General features: G+C 34.9%; 1 protein-coding gene across 1 annotated transcript in view; it reads left to right on the forward strand.

Moving 5' to 3' along the window:
- LOC150106434 (A-type potassium channel modulatory protein KCNIP1-like) overlaps nucleotides 1-21,008 on the forward strand; it is a 304,981-nt gene that overhangs the window by 257,151 nt on the left and 26,822 nt on the right. Inside the window, exons 4-5 of the mRNA XM_090392444.1 lie at nucleotides 6,748-6,872; nucleotides 16,681-16,824. Coding sequence (XP_090248570.1) covers nucleotides 6,748-6,872; nucleotides 16,681-16,824 — 269 coding nt within the window. The remainder of the gene's footprint in view (nucleotides 1-6,747; nucleotides 6,873-16,680; nucleotides 16,825-21,008) is intronic.

Here is a 21,008-nt window from a genome sequence, read left to right on the forward strand (position 1 = left end):
AAATTTAGCTGCAGCCAATGAAGTTTTAACTGAGATTCGGCTATTGCTGTTACCCTTCTGCCATGATCAGAGCTTATATTGCTGTTACCCTTCTGCCATGATCAGAGCTTATAGCACTATATTACTCTATCCATACATTTTTTTTACAGATAACAGGGAATATTAAAAGCATTTTTTGCTTCACCCATCTAGCCAAAACATTTTATTTAAAATAAAAAAAAAATCAGCTTACCACAACTCAGTTGATATTTAAGTTATGGTCAGAGTATCGAAAATTTTGTGAATTTAGGGGGAGTGGGGGTGAAAGGATGTTAAATCTCATATATCGATATTTCATATTCTGTTGTTCTGCAATTCTCTTCTGTTATTGAAATTTTCGTACATGTATGCCAATGCACGAAGGCCAGTCGCTATGCATGTGATGCAAGTTACAAAGAATGTTGTCATGGAAGAGCGTTACCAAGGCAAATGGAATCCAATTACGTTAGTGACTACTGAAGATAACCCTGATACAAGATATAAATGAAGCTCAGTAGATAAAAGATTTCATTTAATGTTAATTTTCTTGTTTTGTTTAAGTTTCGTCTTAGGATGCACAGCTATTGCCTTGAAAAATCTTCACTCTCTTATAAAAATCTAATTTCACATAACTTGGTTTGATTGAACTTTAGATTACCAAGAAACTGCATCACGTGCAGTTTCTTGGTAATATAAAGAGTGCTAAACTTTAACTCATTAAACGCAAAATAATAAAGAACGATACGAGATTAGTTAACAAATCATATTTACCGGAGAAGTAATTGTTCTCTATACTTTTTTTTCCCGTTTGTTAACTCCTCCATGCATCTAATAAAAGCTTGTTATAACCCACCCTTATCTGAAGAGAACATCTAAAAGGGCAGCCAGTTGATCCAATGGTTGACATACGTGTCACCGCCATCTGTCAGTAACATTATGAGGGATACATTAGCCGATATCTGCAGTTGCGTTCTCCTCGTTTATGTCCATAATCCCGTTAGATGTTTGTGCTGTGGCAATACGAACACGTGATACTTTACACGATAAACTGAATGAGACACGTTTTATGTTCAGTAATTGCTATAATGTCAAGTAATCCAGTTCGTGATTTGGTCCCTAGTAGGTATGGTTACACTTATTAAAAGCCATACTAACATCTAGAAAGAGCTTACGTTTTGAGAAAAAACTCATATCTTATATTTATATAAGAAAGTTATATAATGCTATGACTGTCACACTTCGTCGTCTGTATATCTGGTTATATGTCTAAACCGGTATTGGGGTTCGTATGTTACAGACTAACATTTAATTCTCCACATAATAAAATAGATTCGTCTACTTTACCGCGTAGGTGAAGTTATGTTTGGATTCTGCTGACGTATACCAGGTGGTCAGGAGTAGCTTTCATTCTCGGCAGCTCAATACTATCATTAAATATTACATTGCCAAGAGGAAATATTTTAGTATATAGGAATTAGATAATAGGTGTGGGCTTCTGTCCTAGGTGGAGGTCTGTCATTTAGTGAAAATTTCCTAAACCCCCACTCCATTTGACGTTGTCGAGTTTTTTTTTTTTTTAACACTCAACACCGTTGCTATTTTCACTTTATTAAGAACGCCATCAATCATTTTTCTCTGACATATTTTCTATTGTCTTTAACCTAGTTAAAAAAAAATTATTTTCTCCATCTTAGCTTTGCTTAATTAAAATACAAAAACTCCGTTCTAAAATGATGTCCCAAAACCACTTCATTTATTCCAGAATCGTCTATATAAACAATGTTCAATCACTTTTACTACATATGAATGAAGTCAAGTGAACAGTAGGGGGCGTTGTAACAATGTGATTAGAGATATGTCGGTACAACAATGGATTGTGCATCAAGAAAAACAAATAACACAAGTTGCAAACGACGTATCTCTAATCTCATTGTTACAACGCCCCCTACTGTTCACTTGTCATTTTACAGAAAAAAAAATTCTTGGAGATTTTTTTTTCCTAGTTCGTACCTCTGTTACCATAGTAACAGCAACATCACTTTGTTTCATTGTAAGTGTTTTCTTTGTTGGTTTCACGTGCCCTTCCATTTGCCACTTTTAATTAAGACACTTCTTTACGCGATTCTCAATGCAATTACAGCTAAACCATCTCGCTTGTTTACCTCATTGAAACGCATAAAACGAACTCCTTGTCAGACTTGCACTGTTGCCAAGGTAACCTTGAGACAGTAGTTGTATTGCCAAATCAGCGTTTTGATGACTCTAAGTAAATAAACGCAACAGACTGGGCTTGTGTTTAGTGATTGCTCTCTTCACATTGTTGCTGGACGCTGGCAGTCGGTCTCGCGCGGGTATGATTTCTATCGTTTGGCCTCTTCTCTTTTCATGTCGAAATCATTCTTTCTACTTAACGTTAGCGTGGATGTCCTTTTGTATGATTTCTTTTCTTTCCAAGCCTTTTTTTTTTTTTTGTTCCCGTGTATGAAAGATGTTCTTATTTTGTCCCTGATTTTTTTTTATTATTATTGAGCTTCCACGTGTGACCGACAATAGAAGATTCATCTTAAGAAGACCATCTTTTATATGACCTATGAAATGATTTCCAAACAACTTGGGGGGGGGGGGGTTGTGGCGTATCTGAAGAGAGTTGTTTATAAGATAAAACTGAAAATATTAGGCGATTTGTTTACGTTTCTTGTTATTGTATAAAGTGATTTGTGCTTTTCTAAAAGAAAAAAATAATGATAAGCTCAGTCGATATTTTTAATTCCTTTTTGTAACATTATTTTAAATATTTGAGGACTCTCCAGAATAGACATTATGAAAAACATATCACTTACCAAAATAATATCTGTCTTAGGGTGAGAATTAAGATATTGTATGCTGTACTTATGTTATTATCTAAAATCAATTTTTAATAATTGTCCCAATAATGGAAGACCATTTTGTATTGGAAAAACGTTCTGAAAGCAGGTAGTCAACCGGTCATGACTATTTGAAGTAAAATTTGTACATCCTGCCTCGGATAAAATACAAAAAACTCGAATAATTCTGTTCTTATTATAGATTTTAAAATGGAGACAGAAAAGACATTAAAAGTTACCGTCCTATCAGTCTCCTTTCAACAATGTACAAATTTTCACAAAAATCATTAACAACTGACGAGATTTTTTTGCCAAACTGCAGAACAAGCAAGATTTAGAAAACACTATACCATTATTGATTATATACAATATATATAATAACACAAATGAATACCAAAAAACACCCTTAGATGTGGCATTTATTGATTTGGAAAAGGCGTTTGATTCAATCTCAACGTTAGCTATTTTAGAAGCCCTAAAAATCAAGGACTTAAATAAAAACACATGTTGATATACCGAGTCAACTTTATATATAAAAAATTAACTCTAAAATCAGGAACAGATATTAAATTTCCTATAAAAAAGGGAGTTAGACAGGAAGATTCCATTTCACCTAAATTATTTACAGCAGCCCTAGAAAAAATTTTTAAAAACCTGCATTGGAAAAACAGAGGAATTATGGTAAGTGGGAAAGAACTAAATCACCTACAATTTGCTGATGATATTGCTCTTTTAGGAGACGCTGCAGAACTTCACGAAAAAGCCAGTGCAATGGAACGCCATGAAATTGATATAGTAATCGCCTATATTGACCTAGGTCAAAAGACCATAGTAGAGGGTAGCTGTAAAGAAGAAATTATACGTAGAATTCAACTTGATTGAATGGCCTTTGGAAAACACCGTGAAGCACCCAAAGGAAACATGTTAATCTGCTTTAAAAGAAATGTATTTGACAGTTGTATACTTTTGGTTGAAACATTAACCAACAAGTTGAGTTACCCAGAGGAAAATGGAAAGATTACTCGATATTATTATGAAAGCGTAATACCTGGGTCAGAGCTCAGATTAGGGTGAGAGACATAACAGCCAAATGGCAGGTCATATTGCAAGAAGTAACACTCAGATATGGACAGACTTGATACTAGAATGGAAAGAAAGCTGCGGGAAGGAACGATTGGAAACACAGTGATACAGAAAAGCTCAAGACAGGACTGAATGATGGCCTTTTGGAGAAGCCTTTTGTCCAGCATCCGACAGAAAATGGCTGAAGAAGAGGAATGCCAATTGTATTGGGTGGGGGGGGGGGGTCTAACAACGCAGATTTATATATAATGAAATAAAAAATAATCTCAGTCATATTTCTCTAAAACAATTCAAGAACTAAGAGATATAACTAGATCCTTGAACCTGTAATCATGAGTTGTTGCTTAATGAGATATTTTGTAGGAATGACATTGAAATACTTGAAAAAGAAGAGATGCCGAGTGAGTGCAGTTCGATATCAGTTTAATGCTCTTTCTTGGACAAGACGTCAGTTCTTACTTTTCTTTTCTTTTTTTTATCAAAAGAAAGTTTTTACCTTTGGCCACTATTTAATAAGAACACTGGTCGTAAAATCTTCGAATATCCTCGCTGTGTCATCTCCTCTCCCACTCAAATACGAATTCATCTATCTTGAAAGCAAACTTTCATTTCACTTGGGGAAAAATGTTTTCCCATTCTATCTTTTCAAATCCAAATATGGTTGAATGCTGATTTGTTTTCTTTTATGGTTACGTTTCATGAACTGATTTACTATCTTGTTTTATTTGAAAATGTTTACATATCATGTAAACAATTGCCTATCATCAATTTAAAATGGGAAAGAACGTGCTGTCAAAGAAACCGAACTCGGATTTCTTTTCATAATAGATCATTCAGCCTGCTAACATTCATAGCCTTATTTTAATCACAATCTTTCAATATTTATATTTATTGAATATTTATTACTAATAAATATTAGTATAATAATAAGTTTGCTTCGTTGACTTGATTAAAACGGAAGTGACGTTGTGCGTCATTGTTTTCATATCAACAATTGGTTCTATTAACACTATCCTGGATAGTTGAGTGGACAAAGTCTCCTCTTCAAACCGAAATAGCCTCGAGTTCGGATCCCACTCTAGCATGGGATGCTTGTGAAAATGATTGTATCATAGTGTGTTGTCAGATACCGTTGTGATGACACTAGTATTGTAGGTGTGAAGTGACTTGAAAAGTTCTGTGTTTGGTTTCTAGATTATGTGACTATGATCACACGGGCAGGCTAAGAGGATCGTAAGTATATAGCTTTGTAACAAGTAAATGTGTTATAAAAGGTGGACCCTGACAGTGTTATCAAGAACAAAATAGGCGACAAGTCGTGGCGTAGTGGTAAGATGTCTGCCATTACTTCAAAATGCTCTGAGTTGTGGTTGTCACGAAAACAATCAACCCAGATCAGACCATTAAAATCCTTAAAAACAAAGGGTGAATATAGCGTATGAGTAGAGTCCGTTCCTTTTAAGTAGTGCAATACTGTGTAACTTTTCAAGTTTCAGGCGCAATTCTTTTTCCCTATTGGCTCATGAAATAACAATGGCTATTGTACTTCTTTCAACAAAAAAAAAAAAAAAAAAAACGTAATTGCAGTATCGGCAAGAAGGAAGAATTCTTTATAGGCGTTTAATATAAGCTAGCTTTTGATCTAATTAATATCAAAATGATACAGTTAATCATATTGCTATAGGCTTTTATGCATGTGTCACACACTCGCACTCTGCAATCGGTTGTGAAGAAATAAAAAAACATAAAAAAAAATCGAGTTTCTGGAGAGAAATGGGGGGGGGTCGGACTATATTGTTGAATGTCTTATTTCTTTTCCTCGCTTTTATATTGTAGTGTTTCTATCCTGTTAAAGCACCAAGGAATCTCTCCAGTTGTTCATTGTTTTACCATGACATTCTTAAGGGAAAGCTGGTGCAGGAAAAATTCCCCAAATGCTATCATCTCTTCTAAGAGTGAAGCTAGTTGATAGGCACTCTCATTAGCCTTTCTAACGTATAAAAACAGGATGAACAAAATTGAAATAACTGTATTTATTGACCACAGTTGATGTCTAATCCCTGGACTACATCATAAATCACAGTGTCATTTCCAAACATACTATCGTTAAAAATGATCCTTGGGTATCATTTTCAGCGCCTTAGCAACGGCACTATATTTATCAGTTTCCATGGAAACGTTTGGCTGATCAAGGTCAAAACTTGGATCTCAAATACCGAATTTCATTAAAATCGGTCTCCGAGAGTCTATGAATAACGCGTACGGACGGACAAAAAGCAATCCAAATAGTTACATAGTCATTTTGAGAAACCCACCTAAACATTAAGAAAATATTGACCACACTGTTCTAGACAGTATTAATGCAAATCGCACTAAACAAAGTCAGCAAAATATTACGCAATATGCACGTGCGTTTATTTAGTCTCTTATACAAATATTCAGTTTATAATTGCGAGCCAAGAGATAATAAGAAAACCTAAAGTAATAGTACATAGTCATATGCTTGGTGATGGACTCAATATTCCGGTGGCTAAAACCACTTTACAAAAATTACCATACACTGTCACAGTAACTTATTATCAGTTGTGTTTCTTGTTTTAACCACTTAGTTCAGACATGCTAGCACTTAGTAAATGCTCTACTATACACTTATTGCAGATATTTTCAGAAGAATAAGTGGGTTTATCCCAAACTTTATGCAAAACTTAAAAGTTGTTTTACAAATCCACAATTTTATTATTCTTTCAAACTTTCTCTTAAAGTATTTTATTTTTCTTTCCAGATAGCGAATTGGATGATTTAGATGCCGATCATTCTCACTATAAGCCGGAAGCTATAGATACATTATGCCAATTGACAAAGTTCAATCGAAGGGAGTTGCAGTTAATGTATCGAGGATTTAAACAGGTAACAATATTTCTCTTACAGGTTTTAACTTCTGTAAATAATACATTTGACTCGATGCTGCTCTTAAAGGAGTCATTCTCATAAACGTTATCTTGCATTGGAACTATTAATATCCCTTGATTCAATGATTTAATATGTTTCCTTTATGATAACTGAGTGGGAGTTGTTAAGAAGAATGTCTCATCTTAATGTTCTCCTGTTACTGATATTTTCGGTGGATTTGCAGTGTTTGTTCAACGTCTTGCTCTGTGCAGGACCACATCAAAAGATGCAGTTACTTAGATCGTTGAAATCGGTAGTCTTTCTTGAAATCCAAAGCGTTCTATTAACTATGATTGATACTACCTCTTATCTAGACCTCTACCCTTCTTTGCTGACATTTCTGTTTACAGTTTATCTTCTGTCGCGTCTATGCGGCACTTTTGAAGATTAAATCTGGTCGGTTTGTTGTTATCTGCCTCTTACTAAAATCAGAGCTACTGTAACCGGCCTACGTTAAAGTAGCACTTAGTGAATGAAGACATTATATTAAAAGACATTATCAAGGATATCATAATTTAGATTGCCATATGTGACCTAAGCATTGCCGGTTATTTGTTTATAGGAGAGGGAAAACAGCTAACTCAGAACTGTTCATCAACATCCCGTTGTAGAATCACATTTCCCTGATTTTTAAGCTGAATTCTGACAGAAGGGTTCGATTTCTTTTAGTTTGTAATCAAATATTTCATTTCCTAGTGCTGTTTCGACATTCTTGTCACAAATACTTAAATCAGGATGACGAAGAAGAAGATTGAAAATTGTGTGTTCGCAACGGATTGGACTGTTTTATCCCCAGCAGACTAAACTAATCTAGCAATATCGGTGTATAGCCGTTCACGAAGATTTCCTTCTTGGGTCTCAATGGAAATCAGTTAGCCAGAACCCCGACTCAGTCACTTGTTACATGTTTAAGAAGAGTGAAACTATTCTGTAATAAAAAAAAAAAAAAAACTTTTTCCGAATATCATTTTCGCAGACAGTTCTCCGTATTGACGGTATTCGAATGTCAAGCGTCTAGAAAGACTCCGTGGATAACTGCTTGGTTTAAAACGAATTATACAGGAAAGTGCAGACACGTCTAACGGGATGCAAATTAACCCGTGCAGTCTCGTGTTGCAATCGATTCAATCACGGCTGGTTTCCGTTATGTTCCACGAAGCTAGTTAAGAACCTTGAAGGCCATCTATGAAGCAGTCTATCCCTGCTATTTTATTTTATAGACGAAGTCAGTATGATTTCATTCACACGAATACACTAAACTAAATACGAGGGTGTGCTGAAAAGTTGTGATAATCACCAAAAAGGAATTGAGGTAGAACCACGTAACTTACACACTATTCTACATATTTCCCACGAATTGTTATACACTTGTTACAACAACTCTGCTACATCATTTGCAATCCTCTGAGAAAAAATGTCTTTCCCTTGTTTGACAAACCAGTCCTCAGAAGTAGATACTCGTATGACTTCACCTGTGATAAATTTTGTTCCTTTCAGTATTTCTTTGAATTTGGGAATAGGGTTGGTGAAGCAGACACTGAAAGCCCAAATTGTGTATTCTGTTGGATTCCATAAGCAGTTTGAGCAGAATCAACACACCTCTGCTCATTTTCCCTTCAGTGCCCTCTTCAGTTCTTTCAGAGCTGTTGAATAAACTGATGTCGTAACAGTTTCACTTTTTTTTTTTGAGGTGTTTGGTAAAGATCACACCTTCCATATCCCAAAACACAATCGCAAGAACCTTCCCTGGTGACTTTTGGGTTCGGAACTTCTTTGGCCATGTGGATGTGTCTCCATTCCATTGACTGTTGTTTGGTCTCTGGGTCATAGTGATGAAGCCATGTTTCATCAACAATCACAATTCGAGTCAAAAAAACTTGCACCTGATTTCTCAAAACGACCTAAAATCCCTTGATAAAACAGCACACGTTCTCTCTTTTGGTCGGCATTCACACATTTGGGGACGCACTTTGCTGAGAGCTTCTGCATGTCCAGATGACCCCAACTCGTTCCTTGGATATCTCCAGAGTGTTTGCAATGTTTTTGGCTGGTGTTCGTCTATCAATAAGAATCATGGCATGTACTGCATCGATGATTTCATGTGTGATCGCTGTGGAAGGTCTTCCTGACCTGGGGGCATCTGTTGTCCCAGATGGGTGGCAGTTTTAAACTTGGCCACCCATCTGGCACAGTTTCCTAAAGTTTGCTGAATCTTAGTTGCGGACTTTTGTTTTTGCAGCACAAAAAACTTGACGTCCCGCACTTCTGTGTTTTCGAATTTCTTCAAAACCTCCGACCTTTTTTCTTATATATCCTGAAAGAAAAAGAACAAATAATTACAATTTTATGAAATATGGGGTTAAAGGGTTTTTGAGATATGTTCTTCCTTGGGGGTTATATCAGTTGCTTTAATATAATTTTTGTTCTAGATGTTTTATCAGAACTTTTCAACCCCCCCCTCCTCGTGTGTGTTATTGCAGTAACACGTCCCATGGATTAGTGAACATCATCATTAGTGTTCTGTCTCTTGACAGGTCCAATGGTATAAGTCAGCAGATTCTCTTCCTCCAATGTACTCTGTCTCTTGCTTCCTCCTACATTTCTTGATATCCTCTTGTGCCCATTATATAATCAAGCATCATTAGTCGTCTCCTTCCTCTTGGTCGCTTTCCTTCAATCATTCTTTTCAGTAGGCTGTCTCCTCTTAATACATGTCCTATCCAGTTATGCTTTCTTCTTATGGTCTTTAGTAAATTCCTTTCTTCTTCAACTCTTTGTAATATTTCTTCATCGGTGATTTTTTCAGTCCACTTTCTTTTCTCCATAACCACATTTCAAATGCCTCCAACATTTTAGCTTCTTTCTTCCCAATTGTCCATGTTTCTGACCCATACAAGGTCATACTCCAAATATAGCACTTAATAAGCCTTTTCTTTAGATTTTTATTCATTTTATTAATAAACAATTTTTTCTTGATATAAAAGGCATATTTTCCTTTGTTAATTCTTTCTTTTATTTCCATGTCACATTTTCCATTTTCTTGTATTATACTACCAAGGTATTTGTATTGTCTCACTTGCTCTACACTTTCCCCATTCATCATCACCTTGATACTTCCTGGTTTCCTGGAGACTCTCATCACTTTTGTTTTCTTTGCGTTAATTTTTATACCATATTTCTTGCATTAGGTGCTGTAGTTCATCTTCGGTATTAGCTAATATTACTTGATCATCTGCAAATCTAATATTTTGTATTGTTCTTCCTCCAATAGTGATTCTCTTTTCTCTTTATCAGATGCTTCTTTTATCGTTTCTTTTGCAAATATATTGAAGAGCGTCGGTGACAGGCAGTATCCCTGTCTTATACCTCTGCCAATCACACATTTTTTAGTTTTGCCTACTTTTGTCTTTATTATAGCCGTTTGGTTATATATAATTCAGCTATTAACCTTCGGTCTCTCCAATCTAAACCTATTTTGCGTAATATTTCTCAGATTTTCTCATTTCATCATGTCAAATGCTTTTTCAAGGTCGATGAAACATATATAAACTTCTTTATTCCTTTCGCATATGGTCCTCATTACTCCAATTGCATCTCTGGTTCCTCTGTCTTTTTTTAATCCAAATTGATCATCCCCCAGAAAATACTCCATTCTATTATACAATCTTTGATTTAATATTCTTAGCAGTACTTTGGAGGCATGCGAGAGTATGCTTATAGTTTTGTAGTCACTGCACTTAGAAGGATTGCTTTTCTTTTCAATTGGTATAAGAATACTCCCTGTGAAATCTTTAGGCCATACTCTAATTTTGTAAATGAGGTTGCAGAGTTTCCATGGTTCTGTTATACCTTTGTTCTCCAGTTGTTTTAGGATTTCTCTAGGTATTCCATCTACTCCTTCCTTTAGTATTTCAGGACCTTGTTCTTCTGTTGAGATTTCATTTTTGGCGTAAAGTTCTTCGATGTATTCCTTCCATCTTTCACCCTGTATTTCAATATCATAAATCAGTTTTTCTTGCTTATCTTCTAATGGCAGATTTCTTATGCTTTTTCAAACATTTTATCATATCGCCCCCTTTTTTCCCATTTCTTCACATTCTGTTTTTAACCATTCCTCTCCTCAGTTCATTATTTAATACTTTGTATTTTCTTCTTCCTTCCATTTTTCTTATCATTTCATTTGTAATCCATGGCTTTTTAATTCTTTTCCCTTCCACAAAACTTATCTTTTCAGCAGCTGTTTCATATATTAAGTTTTTCAGTTGATTCCATTTTGCATTAACATCCATAGTTTCTTCAAATATATTCTCTTTGTTCCTTATTTTATTTTCCAGTTCTTCTCTGAATTTCCTACCTGCATTTCCTTTGAGTTTTTCTAGGTTAAACCTTTTCTTGATTTTACTTTTGTTTATTTTCTTTTATCGTATTCTTAATTCCATGACAAGCAAATTATAGTCTGAGTCAATATCAGCTCGTGGATATGTTGATATCCTTTTTACACTGTTTCTGTACCTGTTTTGTATTAACATATAATCAATCTGGTATCTTGCGATATCACCTGGCATTTTCCATGTATATTTGCTTCTCTTTGGAAGTTTAAACCAAGTATTACCAATGATTAGTTTGTGTCTTTTACAAAACTCTATAAGTCTTTCACCTCTCTCATTCCTTTTCCCAAGGCCATATCTTCCTGTTATTCCCTTCTCTACCTTTTCACCTACCACCCATCCACCCAGTCTCCCATCCAGATGGTACACCTTTTAGTGAACATACGAATCTTAAATTCTCTGGATCGTCACGATAACGCAGTTGGTAGCATTGATATCCTTCGATTGGAAATAGTCGATTTTTGACTCCAGTCATAGAGGAAGAACCACCATTATACAGGCCTCATCTGACTATACGAAAGACTGCATTACAAACTTTTGATGAATTTGTGAGACCACTGCCCTGCTTATTGGAGGCCTGAAGTGGCTTGAAAACGTACCATGTTTGGTCTCTAGAGCAGGATTTATGGACTATGTAAAATAAATAAAGTCACAAAAATTCTTTCGTGGGCGGGAACCACAGGGCATCATGGAGACAGAATGATTATTGTTATAGCTGGTAAAACAAACGATGAACTCACGCTTGGATTCGCTGCGAGAAAGAAGGCAAAAGTATGAAATGCGGAAACTTCATATTGTAATTAAAGAAGCACTGTATAGACCTGAATAATTTCTCGTTTCTGCTGAAAATCCAATGTTTTCTTTCCTTTGTCGTCGTCTTCCTATCCAGGTTCTAGGTCACGTGGCCTGTTCTAGACTCAGTCCATCTTCTTCTTTTTGGTCGTCCCCTATTCCTGTGTTAAGATCTTTCTCTCTGCATTCTTGCTATATGGTCTAGCCAGCTTTTCCTATATTTAATCTGTTATGGAATTGATTTTAAGATTTTTAATTATTTCTTTTTTTTTTATCTAATAGGGCAAGTTTTTCTGTTTTTTTCCTAAGGAAATTCATTTCTGCTGTCTGAATTCTCTGTATATCTCTTTCTCCGAAGGTCCAGTCTCACTTCAATATAATAGTGTAGGTTTGGCCATTGTTTTGTAGACTCGAAGTCTTGTGTGTTTCTGTACATAGTTAGGTTTAAAGGTTCTATTAATCAGTGATTTTTATGAAGTTTGTCATCTTAAAATCAATATCTATTTCATTTATGTAATACAATTTACAGCCTAGATATTTGAAACTATTAACTTTTTCAATTATTTATTATTATTTTACTTCTGACATGTTATTTCCATAAAAAGCCATTATTTCTAATTTTCTCCGTTGACATTTGTAGGCCATATTGTTGTATAATATTTAAATTATAGATTGATTTCTGCATTTTGTCTTCAAAAGATGATCTGATCATCAGCAAAAAGTCTCTTTTTTGTATGTCGATTCATTTGGAAGCCATATGTATTTACTTCTCTCCATTTTTTGATAATATTGTCCATATATATGTTGAATAATATGGGTGATAAAGGACATCCTTGATGGACTTCTCTATTTATTGGTTTCCAAGTAGATATGATATCATTTTGCTTTATTGCTATTTCGTTATTATGGTATGTGTTCAATAGAGCATTGTATAGTTGGTTTGGAATGTGATATTCCTTTAAAGCTTCCCATAGTTTATTTCTCAGAATTTTGTCAAATGCTTTTATATAATCAATGAAAGTTGTGCGTGTTTCAATATTGTATTCTCTATGTGTTTCTATAAGTATTTTTAAAATAAAAGCTGAGTCTGTACATGATCTTCCCTTACGGAATCCGTTCTGTTCTTTCCCCCAGCTGTGGTTCTATATAGGATATTAATTTGTTTGTTAACATTTTTGCATAGATTTTGTATCCTGTATTGAGGAGGCATCAGCCTCCTCAATACAGGATACAAAAATTTACAAATTTTTTTGTAAATTTGGATCACTCTACCTCAGTGTTTAGGGGATTTTCCTCTCTTTGTATATTTGGTTTATAAGTTTTAGAAATCTGGTATTAAATTCTTTACCTGCAAATTTAACAAGTTCTCTTTTTATGTTATCTTCTCCTGGTGACTTGCCTGTTCTACTGTCTTTGAGGGTGTTCTGTAGTTATTCGTATGTAAACTCATCTATATAATTGATGTTATATTCCGCGGAGGATTCTTGTATAGAGTAGTTATCATACCATAGCTTCTGGAAATACTCCTGCAAAGTTTATGGTTCAATTATATCGATAGTTGTTCTTTTAAACCTTTCTTCATTTGTTTGAGGATTCTATATGTTATGTTGTATTAAGTCATTTTAATGTGCAGTCTCTATTCTAATTTTGCTATAAAATTTTCATACGTCTCTCTATTTTTCCCCTACATACGCTCTTTGCTATTGCTCTTTTCCTTTTATATTCAAAGAATGATTCATCTGTCTTTAAAAATAGGCATTGTTTATATGCCACTTTTTTTTTTATCTCTTCGTCCCATTGTCTTTGACCTCTGCGTCTTATCCATTTTCTTTATGTTCCCAAGCTCTCTCTTGTAGCATTTTCTAATATATATATTTGTTTGACCATTCTTCTTCCACTGTCCTACTTTCCTAGATTTTACTCAATCAATCCCTAATTCTATTCTGATACAAGCCTCTGATATTCTCATAATCTAAGAGTTTAATTTTATATTGTTCTGTATTTCCATTTTCCTTCCCTCCCATCTTGGTTTCCATTTAATTTTCTCTACCAGTAAGTAGTGGTCTGACTCTATCTCTGTATACTCTGGTGTCTGTGATCATATTTGATAATTTCATATTAACTATTATATAGTCTATGAAACTCCTGAAACAATGAATGGTAGTTATCTGAATCACAAGATGGAGGATTAGGACATGTTCTTACAACTCGAGCTTTACGTTTAGAAATTGTTGGGTTTCTCTTTAAGAATAACTTCAGCCTATCTTTTCCTGCGAGGCCACTTTCTTTATTGAAGTTATTCCTAATTTCATTTTGGTCGCAAAATATAAAAGTTTGCTTGCGTATAGCTTTTGGAGTTAAAGGTACGCCAATTGAAGCAAACTTTACTATTCTTTCTACCGGGTTCTTCTCTTGTTCTTAGTTAGCACAGTATTTCTTCCTAATCTTTTCGTCGTCTTCTCTGTCTTTAAATGGTTCCTCAATGTTCTTCTAGGTACTCCATAGCGTTCTGATGCCGCACGTTGTGATAGTTGTCCTCTTTGCACAGCTTTCATAGCTGCTTCTAGTCTTTAATCAGTCCAAAGACCCCGTTCCTTCTTAACTTCTGACATTTTCAGAGGCCTTTAGCCTCTGAAAATGTCAGAAGTGATTGCTCATAATAGTAACTATTATGAGCAATCACCAAAAAATAAAATCATAAATTATAGCAGTTTAATAAAGTCCATCAACAAATTTACTGGGCCTTATTAACCTCCGCGAACTAGATTAGATCACATCTATTTTCACGTAAAATATGAATTCAAATCAATTAAAACATTTTTTATCATAAAACTGAATGTTGAAAGAACAATATTTTTAATTAAAACTTACGAATTATTGCGGCGTAATATTATTAAACGGGGAGACACAATCACCTCCCACAAAGGTCTAGGTCAAACTGACACAATACAGTCACTAGACAACATGGCATCACTGATTTGCCATTGCTTATTGTGTGTGCGTAAGAAACCAAACAGGCACAACACCGTAAATGTGATTTTTTTTTTAAAACGGGCCTTATTAGACGCTGGGCCCTATTTACCTCAGGTACCTTAATTGTTGTATAGGGTGAATGTTCTTAATCTCTTCCCATTATATATATTGGTTCTTCCATCGGTCCTATATTAGGTGTATGTGAGGTATTACCAACTTTTGCATTTAAGTCACCCATTATTAAAATATAATCAGAAGGGTTTATTTGGTCTATAATCTTTGTAGTTCTTGATTTTAAAAAAATCTGATTCTTCTTCTTTTCCCTCTTCTGCGGCATAAGCCTATTATTGTTAAATATCCTCTATATATCTTTAGTCTTGTCTCTATGATTCTATCATTCCAGTAGTTGTATAATATTTCTTCTCAAAGATTTATTTATGACCATCATTACACCTGACTTTGCCCTTTCATTATATTCAACTCTTGTTAGAAAACAACAATTGAATATAACTGAATAAATTCCGAAAGCATTTATAATGTATTAAAAGAAACATGAGCGACACAAAGAACTTAATTATAGAGTACACCATCGTAAGTATTTTCTCCGTGAGATGGCGTACTATCGCATTCACCCTGTATCCTTTCGGAGACTAACAATCGAAATGTTTGCAGTTAACTGTATCGTTAAAATCTGAAAATTAATTGTTGTTTTTTTAGTAATAAACTAAGATACCATTTGAATCATCCAGTGGATTGTTTGTCCTAGAAAAGTCAAGGACATTCGCAGTTACATTTATACGACTCCGACAGTGTTTGTATCATTCCAGGGAATTGTTTTATGACACTTGTATTTACAAAGTGGGGCATTCTGGGAGTTTTATTTATTACTGTTGACAATTCAATGATATCAATAGGTGGTAAAGATATTTCGTGTTCATGGTGGGTCTTCAGCTCTCCTATTTAATCTCCTTATTATGATTCATGACACATTTTCTCTACTGTGGAGAGGGAGGGGGGGGGTCGTAAATAGACGTTGTCACAAAGCCTCCGATGGTTTCAGCTTCTTTATTGGCCCACATAAGTCAGCCATCTCTGAAACAAATATGGACAAAGGCTCTTTAACGATCCATGTCCACGTATCGTGACGACTATGAATCCACCAGAGGCCTTACCAGCTTCAAGGTCACACATGTTGAAAGCCGTTTGATGTATTTCAAGGTTAAAATTTCCTGCACGCGACTTTATTTTCTTTATTTCTATTGACTCAGAGCCCATGTTGGAGCGCTAAAGATAATTTGTAACGTTTAAGATATACGATTGATACTAGAAGCACTTAGACTTACGTAATCGAATCCATCTAGAAGATTTCCCTTATCGCTCTCTCTCGCCAAAAAAAAAAAAAAAAAAAAAAAAAAAAAAAAAATTTTTTTTTTTTTTTTTTTTTGTCGAGCATGCTTTTAGGACACAAACACCCTTTAAAAGCATAAGTAATTACGCTAATATAACTCAATTGTTTGGATACGAAATAAGTTCTACAATGAATAATATTATATCTAATTATCCTTAAAGACAAAAGAAAACTAAAGCAATTTCATTATTTTTCGTTTACACAGGAATGTCCCAATGGAATGGTAAAAGAAGAAACATTTAAAGGAATTTATGCTCAGTATTTCCCCAAAGGGGTTGACACAAGTCAATATGCTCACTACGTCTTTAATACATTCGACCAGGATCACACAGGCTCCATAACTTTTACGGTAAGTATCATTAGAAGGATCTTAAAAAAAGCCCATTTTATGTGATTCTCCTTTCTTTTAAAGAATGTACGCTTTTTTGGTATTACAGACCAACATCACTACTTGTTTTCAAGACTCTTTTAATCTTCCAGTAAACTGGGTGGTGATGTCACACCGGATCGTGAAAATCAATCAAGAAAAGACATTTACAAACCAGAGACACATCTTCTCTGAAGTTTATAATTAATCCCAGAATATGCTGCTAATTCTTTTCTAATTACCGAAAAACTTTACATTTCTTCGTGAGCGGAAAATTCGTCGCAAACATTTTGCATTAATTTTTTGTAAATAATCAATGGATGATGAAGAGTAAATTTGCCATTAAAATGGCAAATCTTTATTAAACTGAATGTCAGTGATACATAACATAATGAATTCATTTAAAAATTGTGCTAATTAAAACAGATGCTGTAAATAATTAACTTTTTGCTGCCGATCGTCAATTCAACAAATCCATCAGTTCATTGGAAGAAATGCTAATGCTGCGAAGCATTTAATTTTCGTGTTAAATTCAGCATCTGTTTGATAGCGTAACTTCAAACCAATAGCAACAATTTTGCAATAAAGATTTTGTGCCACATGAAATAAACAACCTGTTATAGTCGTTGATGTAAATATGTTAGAAAAAGCGCTGATACTTGCTTTCTCGAAGTCAACCATTAATGTTTAGGGAACTGATGATGAACGTAAGCCCTTTAAGGAACTAAATAATCTGCTGTAAGTTAATTCTGATTTGCCAGGAAGCAAAACAAAAAGCCGCCATGGAATCCTTAGGGATCTCATGCCTGGATAAAGGAGGAGGGTCGGTCAGATGAGCGTCGATGCTCTGACTGTAAAGAAAAAACACGATCGTTATCTGGTGTATATATATATATATATATACGATCAACAGCCACAACATGCTGGCTCGGACGTCGCCCGAATCAACAAGGTCCGCGATACCAATCGAGGATGGATCGAAAAGTGGGATACCAAAAGGAAACTAAAACTAAGAGAACTATTATCAGTAGGAACATGGAATGTACGGACACTTTGGAAGGCAGGAAAACTAGAATTACTTCTCGAGGAAATGAAGGGATATCGGTGTGATATACTAGGACTGGCGGAGTTGCGATGGACATCATCAGGAAAGATAAATAGATGCGAAGTCATATGGTCAGGGCATGACACTAAGCATGAACCTGGATTGGGTTCCTTCTTATGAAAAAAGCTATAAATTCACTCTCAGGCTACAAACGAGTCGATGAACGAATCATAGCAACAAGATTTCAAGCGAAACCATTTAATATATCAATAGTCCAGATATATGCACCCATATCTGACAGCACAGATGAGGATATTAATCAATATCCTCATCTGTGCTGACATATAGCAACAATACCAAAGCAAGATGTACTAATTATTGAAGGAGATTGGAATGCAAAAGTTGGAATAGATAATGATGGTTGGGAAAGAGTCATGGGAAAATATGATTTCGGAGAAAGAAATGAACGAGGTGAAAAAATGTTAGAATTTGCTGTGGACCACGATATGATGATCTGTAACACAATATTCCAGCAAAAGGAGTATAAAAAATGGAAGTGGCGATCAAATGATGGGAAAACCAAGAACACGATTGATAAAGTCGGTACAGCAGTGTCGAATCATAGTTTAGTGATTGCAAACATCAAGTTGAAATTGAAAAAGAAAATATAAACCCCATCATCGGAAACGAAGACAGCAAGAATAAGTGAAGCAGAAATAGAAAGAAGATACAGAACAATGTTAGAGGAGAAACTTAAAAGTGTGGACAAAGAAAAAAATTCGAATCGAAAAGTGAAAGGAGTAATGAAAGCGATAGAAGATGCAGTTGAAGAAACAGTGCCAGAAGAGATCAAGAAATGGATTAGACAAACAGTGAAGTTAATACAGGAGAAGGGAATGTTGAAGATAAGAAGGGATACATCAGAACAAATAGAGGAGCAGTATAAAAGAAAGTGTAATGAGGTGAAAAAAAGCAGTCAGAATGGATGAGATGAAATATTTAGAAGTCCAACGAAATAATATAGAATAGTACTAGGGAGGTGTACAAAATGATTAGAATCATTAATAGAAGGTTTCAACCAAAACAGACCACTTAAAGACGAAAAAAGGTAAAGTATTGACGAATAAAAATAAAATTGTACAGCAATGGCCAAGATGCTGTAGTAAGTTGGGAAACTGACTGAAGAATTGAAGCACATATCACCACCAGGTAATGAGTATGATATGGATTGGTATCGCGGACCTTGTTGATCCGGGCGACTTCCGAGCCGGCATGTAGCTGTTGATCGTATATACATCAGATAATAATCGTGTTTTTTCTTTACAGTCAGAGCATCGACGCTCATCTGACCTACTCCTTTATCCAGGCCTGGGACTGGCATGAGACCCCTAAGGATTTCATGGCGTTTTTTTTTTTTTTTGCTTCTTGGCGAATCAGAATTAACTTCCAGCAGATTATTCAGTGCCTTAAAGGGCTTACGTTCTTCATTAGTTCCCTAAACATTTATGGTTGACTTCGAGAAAGAAACTATGAACGCTTTTTCTAACATATTTACATCAACAACCATAACAGGTTGTTTATTTCCAATGGCACAAAATCTTTATCGCAAAATTGTTGCCATTGGTTTGAATTTACGCCATCAAACAGATGCTGAATTCAACACGAAAATTAAATGCTTCACAGCATTAGCAATTCTTCCAATGAGAGATGTTACTGATGGATTTATTGAATTGACGATCCGTACCAAAAAGTTAATTATTTACGCAGCATCTCTTTTAATTAGCACAAGTTTTAAATCACTTCATTATGTTATGTATTGACATTTACCTTAATAAAGATTTGCCTTTTTAATACCCTTTATCATCCATTGATTATTTACAAAAATATCTTACGGCGAATTTTCCTAGAGCCTCCTTTCTTAGCCGTTGTAGAATATTTAACATGATAAAATTCACCATTGAATGCTACCAAAAAAGCCTACCATTTTCAAGTAATTTTATTTTAGACTATTGTATGATATTTGTTCTTTCTTGGACGTCTTAAAACAATCAAGTAATTCTCATTCACCACACGCTTCCTTCTTCTGTCTTAGGACGAACTGATCTTCTCAAAGATGATTCTGTTTCTCTCATCACGTTCTTCTATACTGAGAGACTTTCACTTGTCCATCCAACACCTATTGCATTCCCCATACGTGTGAACGATTTATCACATCTACATCCAATTTATATTTCGGATCAATATGTTTTTATTAATTTGGAGACATTTTGTTTCTAATGTACGTCTCAGTTCCATAAAATAGAGAAAATAACGGCTGAATCGTAAATCTTCAATGCCAAGAGGTTTAATAATCAGTGACCATCCTATTCAAATTACTTGTTGCGGTATCATTGAAATAAGATTAAAAACAAAATACTAAACGTGTCTATCTTTATTATACAAACTTTGAAGGGGGGGGGGGGTGTTCAAAATTGACAGTAAAAAAAACACATCAAACATTCCCAGGTTATTTCTGAAATCGTGCGTAGAGTAAAGATTTGGTCAGCATTCGATCTATTTTGCATAAATCCAGTTTAGGTATGTAGTAAGTTAGAAAACAGACAAGAATTTCCTTGTTATAAACCGGAAATTTTTTCAAGTTAGCCAATTATTCAGTATCATACCAGAACACCGGTATGCTTGTTAAAAAACGTTCAATTTTCTTGATCATAAAAGCTCTGGAAATACTTTTATTGGGATTTATTGATCAAGTGCATATAATAACAACTGAGTTATACCAACTAAGGCTGTTGTCATCTTCAGGGTACATAACTGATGTAAGGCACTACAAAGTAAAAAACTGTTACAAACTATAATCAACCGATTCCAATTATATTAAACAAAGAACCGAGCGCGTACAATACATGCATAGAGCGTGCATGATATCACTTGTTGTTATTTAGGAACGTTCTATAGTTGGCACTGTAATTCAGTTCTGACGAGTTGAAGGATCTGATAAGGGTCTTCCAGATCACGGGCAGGATTAGTCCTTGGTTCCTGTTAAGGTTTTGTATACAGAGGGCAACTGCTGTGGCTTCTTTAATAATTCGGGAGCAGCAGTCCTCCTCTATGTAAGGAATTG

This window comes from Typopeltis vanoorti, chromosome 5 (assembly GCF_054136105.1).
Source record: "Typopeltis vanoorti isolate ZY-2024b chromosome 5, IOZ_Tvanoo_1.0, whole genome shotgun sequence".
NCBI lineage: Eukaryota > Metazoa > Arthropoda > Arachnida > Uropygi > Thelyphonidae > Typopeltis > Typopeltis vanoorti.